Here is an 8,600-nt window from a genome sequence, read left to right on the forward strand (position 1 = left end):
AAGCACCTGTTCCTGGCTGGACATTACAGGAATGTTGGTGTGTGTATCCAGGTTCCTAAACATGTGACTAGGAGTGGATGTATGGGTGCACTGAGGTGTATGGGTGTGTGTTGATGCATGCAAGTCTGTGACCTAAAGCATGACACATATGCACATGTGGGCAAATGAGCTGGGTCTAAATACTGCAGGCTGACCGCTGGTTGTCATGCACTGTAACTGGGACATGAAAGTAGCCAAACTACAGTGGAAGGTGGAAATGGTGACTTACTGACTTACACCATTACAATAATGCATCATAACTCTGAGACATACTGGTAATGATTTTTTTACCTAGTTGTGCCACATTGTGAGTAAAAGCTGAACAATCTCAAATCTGAAGTTTTACCAATATACCAATGTCATCAGCACAATTTAACAAAAGCTATGTAAATCCCCATTTCAGAGTCACAGATGCACAACCGATACAAAACTCCAAAAGGTAGAGTTATTTCAAAACTCTGAAAGTTGAAATTATATATATATAGTCCAGTTTCCTGTTCTTAAGCATAGTGTACTCTTCCTCACCTGTTTTCTAAACTTAAGAAAACTTGTTCAGTAGCTGTAGGAAATGCCAGTGTTTGAGCTCTAACTTTTACTGATTCACAGTATCAGTGAATCTGACCTGTAGTGATGTTTTTGTAATATCTGAGATATTGTTAATGAATTTCTAATGTAGGATGTCAATATGTTGACATAAGGTCACTGCGTGGTAATCATTTACATTGAGTTGAGATGTTTCTGCTTTACTATTAATCATGTCATGGCCACTACCATTATTATCACAATCATAATTATGGTTGTCAAATCTTTCTCCTCCATATGTGTGTGTGTTTGTGCTTTGTACACTGTGTGTGTGTGCATTCCAAACAGTAGGTCTTTCAAGGTGAAGGAGAGAACATGCAGAAACATGAAAAGCAGGCCAAATGGACTCTGAACCAAACACATGCAAACACAGGAGAGTTATGATTGTGGGAGTTTACATAGCAGTGCCCTGTTTAAAAATACAGCAGTGTGCATAAATAAAGAGAAAGCTCATATCACATGAGAATCGACACAGTTTGTACCATTTTCCATCCACAGAGAAAAAGGGAAGGTTTTCTAATTCCCTTCACCTTTAGCAGACTATATTAACAATTTTAGCAGGAGTAGCATTGTTCAAGTGCCTGTCTTTGGCAAACGTCCACTGGTGGATAGAGCAAAATGAAAAATTGAATTAAGCTAACCTCTAGATCCAGGGTGTCTTAGTTCGTCTCCTGAGCTGCTTCCATTATTAAGTCACCTCGATTACTCTGACAGACTCAATCAAGAGCCAATAAGAGCAGCTTACTAAACTTCTGACAGCTCCTCCACATAACACAATGCTTCTGAAGTTGATGCCACATTGTTAGCGCAACTTACTGTCACTATAACAAACACATCAGAGGAATCCTTGAGTCATCAACTAAAAGGTTAGCCAGAAAGAACATCAGGCCTAAACAGATCTGACACTGACGTTCATCTACTGTCAAAAGTAAACTTTGCCTTTCTGACCTTAAACATCGCTGAAATCCACTGCTGGATCAGACTCCAACCGAAAAACACACGCCTTGGGATTAACAGCATAGTCCTTCTATCAAGTTTAACCTCTCTGTGCATCAGTGTCTCTCCCACACATGCCAACATAATGCAGACAAAGACAGTCCTTTGCAAGTCAAAAAGTAAGTCTCTAATATGAAGTCCCAAGTCGAGTTCCAAGTTAACATCAACAAGCCCAAAGTCAAGTCCAAGTCCTCAAGTTTGTTTACAAGTCATAAGCAAGTCATTATGGAATGACACTATTAGGCAAATTTAACGCATAGCATTTTACAACAGACGTCTATGGAGGGCTTATTAATTTCACGTTTGTTTTCATGCAGTTACATTTTATGTAAAGTGAATTCCTTACTGCTAGCCCTTAGCTAACATTAGACAGAGAACACTAATGTAAGCCCCAACTTAATACTGCTTGGGCACCCTCAAATCTCAAATGAAGTTGATTAAGTTTTCAGCTACGATTTCTGCATAATGCTTAATTTTGCTGTTTGAATGTGACAGTGTGATGTATCATCTCCTGTCTATCTGCATACGTATGTACACCGCCAAAGACGCTGTTCCTTCTTGCTCGTGCTGTAGTTCTGATTCAAAGAACATCTGATTTTGTCAGGTTTAAAATACTCACTCATGACCTCAGACTGACTCCAACCTCCTAGTCTGAGTTTCTGTATTTGACTTGAGTTCACATCTCTTACACATACTTTTAATAGCCTAGAAATGGTATTTTACACAGCATGGCTCAATCATCAACAAAAAAGAAGGAATACAAAATTTATTGTGCTTTTCAAGGAGGAAAAACAAGGCCCCGGGGAAACTGTAAAACTGAAAACACAATAAATAGTAAAAAAAAAAAGCATCCATCAGTGACAACATGTTTTTGAAGCTAAGCATGGTGGGTACATACAATACAGTTCTGCTGTGCTTCTGAAGACTGAGGAATGCTTTTACTCTGCAGGCCATCACCCTGAGTCCCTAATACACACATAACAACTAGACAGAGTATCGTAGTTTGTTTAAATTGGTCTGTTGAACAGATGTGCAATGCCATCATGAACAAATGTAAGTGAAAACATTACACAAGGCATCTTTTTAAACACATCCAAACACTTTTGTGTTGACTGTAGCATTGAGGAATACAGCGGGTGCCTTTCTGTGTGTCCTAATAGAGTTTTATCTGAGCTGCTCTCAATGCAGAGACAGAACAGACACCCACACTCGTAAACAGACACACATGACAGCATTCAAAATCCTCTCCTTCATACAGAGGCACAGGAAATGATGACGAGCTGATTCCAAAGAACCCCTCTCAGTTCTCTCAGAGGAGAATCACACTCAGCGTTTGTTACATCTGACCACAGACACACACTCACACTTTTCCACATACACACACATCAACAATGGTCCTTGAATTTCTGTCTTTCTCTTTCCATAAACCTCCTCACAAATTTTTAGTAGAATTGTATATATGCCCTGTTGAGATCCTCTCTCTCTCCAGATATAGGGTATTAATTTATAATAAGTTTGCAACATAAGGACACTTTCTCCGTTACCAAACAGGAAAAGCAGCACACTCATAAATGCCATGTGTACAGTATGAATGTATGTATGTGTGTGTGTCAAGATGTGTGAACAGAGGGTAAAGTCTCGGTTAGCACCCCTGCCTATGCTCTGCTACTGCTGCACTGAAATACCCTCATCTAGGCAAACATAAAATCAATGGAAGCTATTAATTAGTCTGCTGCTGACTGCTGCTGCTGATACAGTTATACAGGCAAACAGAGAGGGAACACGTATATCCGTGGAGCTGTTTGGAGTTGGATTGGATTTTAAAGAGTAAAGGCACTGAAGAGGGACACTTGTACTCAAGTGTATTAAAAAAAAACAGACCAAAAATCAACTTGATCAAACAGGAAAGGCTCCTGCAAATTATGTCCTCACTTTCAAGGTTACACTTAGAGGAAGTGCTTGATATGGTGACTGAGCCTGATAGTATCTAGTATCTTCAAGTTCACAGACCTTTTCCTGGTTGTTATTAAAACCATAACTGGAGTGCAAAAAAAAAAAAAAAACACAATGCACTACAGATATTTCTCACAGGTGTCAAGTTAAGCACTGCAGGTGCACCAGTTAAAATTTCTGTCACTTTTCCAGCAGTGCTTCTTAGTGGCTAAATTTAGAATGAATAGAAAGAACCTTGCTTCCTGGTGCACTACTAAAGATTATTAGTCAGTGTTGCGAAGAAGCATTTTACCCAGCTTGACTCCAGTACTGAATTTGCTTATTTTTTTTAAAAGAGATTTGTAGAAGATGGTGGGGGGGGGGGGCATTTAGGTTTACTATGCATCTTATGAAAAGATACTAAAACTGTAAATAACTAAAACCCAAAAAAATGCAGGTTGAGTTGAATTGATTGAGAATTGATAAACTTAGTTCATCCTCAAAGACGTTTGTACAAAAAACACAAATACACATTAATAGCCTACTTTGGCATACACTATTTTCCAATAGTTACTTGCTCCAAATACTGAAGGTCGTGATTCTGAACTGAAAGTTGATCTACTTGAATTACTGACACAATTTTGTCAAAACTATGAGATTCTGACTGCCGACCTTGATGTGACATGATCAGCTGATGGCTTAACTGAGAAGATGTCTCACTCTTTGAACTACAATAACACTCTCAGGGTTCAACGGTGTTACAGATGCTTCTTTTATAAACAATTTTTGGCTGACTACAGACAGCTGAAGCCCGTTTCCCCACAGGTTTGCAGAGAGCATATAAACCCACCAACAGCAAGCTTTATTTTGGCCTGTCATCACTTTAAGACATGGGATAACATTAGTTAGAGACAGCTGATATAATCTGCTGTATGACATTCTAATCAGCAACAGCGACCATCACTCACTCACATTGGTGCGCTCAAATAACCTGTCACATTTGTAAAGTCAGAGACAAGAGCAGCAAGAGAGTCATCAGAGAGCTGATGTAATGCTACATTAAAATGACTATATTAAAACTGGGTGAAGCTAATGTTCATTACAACTGAAAATGTGCAAATACACCCATTCACCCACTCCTACGTAATCTGGATGACAAGTACAAATACTTTAGTACTACACCTCTGCCCCACCTGGAAAAGAAAAATTCCATCCATTCATCCATCCATTATCTATACCGCTTATTCCTGAATAGGGTCATGGGGGGGTTGGAACCAGTCCCAGCTGACACTGGATGACAGGTGGGGTCCACCGTGGACAGGTCGCCAGTCTATCACAGGGCTGACATGTAGACAAACAATCACTCACACCCACACTCACTCTTATAGGCAATTTAGAGTCACCAATCAACCTAAGCTGGACTGTGGGAGGAAGCCGAAGTACCCAGAGAGAACCCACGCAGGCACAGGAAGAAATATATATAAATTACCAATCCAGACATAAAACCAGTGGTGCTGGCACTTAATATTCTGGAATGAATTTGGGCTCAAAGTACTATAAGGTGTCAGGTGGTGTGTTGCTCTATAATATGCTTCCCATTCGGGCTCCATCCCAAAAGTGTGTATGATGTAGCGGTGGCTGTCAATCTGAATATGCGCCAAGAATTTAAAAATCAGGACTGTAAAGAGGGCTTCAGGTTCAAGGTATTGGGTTTTTAGTTTGAGTGGTGTCTCACCTTGTTCTGGTCAGTCCAATACAGGAAGTAACCTTTAGGGTCAACTGTTAAAGTCACAGGGGTCACGGTGGTGGAATCCTGTTGGAAAACAAAGAAAAAGACATTTAGAGTAAAAGTGTGTTTCTACTTTTACACAGCCCCTTTTACACAACGATAAGGAAAAACGTCTGGCATTTTGAGCCTTTTCAAGGACTTTTTAAGCCCTTTATAACTTAAAAAGCTGGTAAACTGCCACTACTGTGTTCATTTCACACAGCTGCCAGAATGCCAGTACTAGAGGTGTGATGCTTATTATGAAGTCTGACGGTCCATGTACTTCACCGTCAATTTGATAACAAAACAAACAGGCTGTTATTTGATTTGGTTTGATATATGTAAATGGAAATTGGGAATTTCAGTAGCCTACTGTGTGCATCCAGTTTCAGGTCTGCCTGTCTGTTTGAGGGCAGGAGTGCACACGCACATACAAGGCGCACAGCAGAACAGACAGAAGCCTGCATTGTAGCTGCATTCACACACAGGGTTGTGCAGAGGTGTGGCTTGTGTTTATTCGTGCTTTATAACATACCCACAGTGAAATAATCACAAAATAAAGGTTTAATTCTGATTCACCTCTGACTCCACTTCCTCTCCTCATTCACGCTCTATCTCTCACTCACACAGAGCTCCAACCGCCTCATCCCGTTTATACAGGAGGTGGGGCATTTTGGAGGGTCAGCATCAAAAACCCCACCTGCCCCTAAAAGACCTGGTAGCATATTTTCTGTGCAAACCAATTAATTCATTTCTCAGGAACAAAGTGTAGTTTTTGTAATACCACATGCATACCAGAATCTAGAATGACATCAAATGTGCTGTGTATGTTCGAATCATGCACACAATTCTTTCCTTCTAGAGTACTTTCCCCACCATGACCTGGCATCACTACAAATGACCAAGTAGCCTGATGTGTGTGAGTCTGTGTGCATTTCAGGCAACTGCAATCAAAAGCTGCTGGTTGTGTCACAGCAGTTGTTTCCTTCTTGTACCAGACAAATGCTTTTCCACAGTCCCCACATACAGAGAAATCCAAGCCTCACACAAACACATACACACAGTTTGAACCTAAGACATGCATGGCAATGCAGGTATTATTGGACAGTTCTATAAAAAAAAAAGAGCCTTTGCTTTTTATCTTTGTCCACAGTGGCTGTGGTTCAGCTGAACAGTAGCCTACTGTCCTTCTCAAACAGCCATGGCTATGGGATGAGAAAAGTGGAAACTGCATTTGCTGCACAGAGCAAGAAAATCTTCAGTGTCTTCATAAGGCTAATGATGTCCCTATCTCAGCATTGGAGGCACAGCTAAAAGTCTGCATCTGCTACACACTTGTCATATCTGGGTGTGACCCCATGCGACTTGTTGGGTAGGATATCATGAAAGGGTTGAGATTGGAGCTGGCAGACAGCGAAGGGTCTGTGTTGAGGTATAGAGAACCATTAGTGCTCTGAAATCATTCTGTACTGTCTAAATAAGACGGTCATGGTTTATGGAGCCTGGCACACCTGCGCCATGATAGACCAATACAGAAAGCCACTCCTTTATGATCCCATGGAGAAATTGAAAAAGCAGAGAGGAAAAACAAAGAAAGAGAAAAGGAACGTGAGTGAAAGGTAAATGAGCGACTGGTCTGATGCGGGAAACAGTAAGCTGACACAGACACATTTGCTATAGTGATGTTTACTATGGCAACCCACCATTCCTTTGAAATCTATTAGAAACTCAAGAGGAATCGTTTTAGTTCTGTTCACATGATCGCACAATCTTTGCAGGCTTGACTAAATGACAAAAGACGTGGTTCATACCACTGAATGCATGCTACACACACACACACACACACACACACACACACACACACACACAGGCACAACATTTATTGCCTGAGGGCAGGAAAAGAGCCTCATGCTTGCAGCTCTTAGCATCTCATGCCAATTACACCCCATATCTCTGATCTCTGCACAAGTTACAATCCACAGCCCAGTTTCTTTAATTTAGTTTTTACTGATTAATATCTCTTTCTCATCTTCTATGAATCTAGCAGTTACACAAAGAAAACCTCATAAAATGATAATGAGTTGGATCATTAATATTACAGTAAGGTGTTTATATTTCCAATAAGCCATGTCAAGAATCCACTCAGGGTGCGAGGTCTTGTGATGAGGAATTAATGGATTGTCTGTGATGTCAGAGAGAAAGAAAAATGGCTTGAGAGCAACAGGATTCTGCCTAATGATGTGAAAGCAGTCATTTTCATCATTCTTCTTTTTTAATGTCCTAACTCTCCATGGCCACCACTACAAACACATTAAGCCATTATGGACTCTTAGGAAAGGTTTCCTCATGGGTCTGCACATTTATGAAAAAAAAACACAAGTACTTCTAACATTGTGGTTTAGACTACAGAGTGATTTGTGAGATTACTAATTCAGGAGTGGTACTGCTTGTGCATTTGACCATTTGTGAGGATTTGCCATTAATGGGAAGACATTAAGCAGCAGTGGCCTGTTATTGACAGAAATAAGATGAGATTAGTGACTGACAGTACATACACCCAGAGAGACAGATCTTGGGCAGGAGAGAATCTCCTTAGAGAGGAGATTCAAGCTCAGTAGCTCAGTATATTTCTGTTCTGTATGCTAACAACGTATCTTTTTAAGGGACATTTAGGCTAACCTTTTAGGCTCCCCTTATTCAATACACACCTGACCAAAAGGGCCTGATCCATGCAAACATTCACAAAAATCTGTTTTCACGAACCCAACATCATCTTTTATGTATATCTGATCTTGCCTATGTCTTTCAGCGATCTTTAAGACAGATGTCTGCCTATTCTCCACTCCCTCTTAACAGCAGGTGGTCATAGTTCTGTTTTGGGACCTAAATTATTTATATTATACATTAACGATATATGTAAAGTTTCTGATTTAGTGAAAGTGGTTTTGTTTGCTGATGACACTACCATATTGGCATCGGGTGAAAACCTACAGCAACTCTCTGGACGGGTTACACAGGAACTTGAGAAGATAAAGAAATGGTGTGACAGTAATATACTATCTCTGAATTTGGATAAAACTAAATTTATGGTATTTGGGAATCGCAGATTAGACAATGAACTTCAATTGAAAATTGGGGGAGCTAATATAGAACGAGTACATGAAATTAAATTTCTAGGTGTCATAGTTGATGACAAATTCTCCTGGAAATCTCATATCAGATATGTTCAGAACAAAATAGCAAAAAATATATCGATATTGGCAAGGGTTAGATATATTTTGGA

General features: G+C 40.0%; 1 protein-coding gene across 1 annotated transcript in view; it reads right to left on the reverse strand.

Annotated features, from left to right (window-relative positions):
* plcb1l (phospholipase C beta 1-like) overlaps positions 1-8,600 on the reverse strand; it is a 129,060-nt gene that overhangs the window by 117,388 nt on the left and 3,072 nt on the right. The window contains exon 2 of the mRNA XM_020603697.1: positions 5,285-5,362. Coding sequence (XP_020459353.1) covers positions 5,285-5,362 — 78 coding nt within the window. The remainder of the gene's footprint in view (positions 1-5,284; positions 5,363-8,600) is intronic.

Source organism: Monopterus albus, unplaced genomic scaffold (genome assembly GCF_001952655.1).
Source record: "Monopterus albus unplaced genomic scaffold, M_albus_1.0 scaffold62.1, whole genome shotgun sequence".
NCBI lineage: Eukaryota > Metazoa > Chordata > Actinopteri > Synbranchiformes > Synbranchidae > Monopterus > Monopterus albus.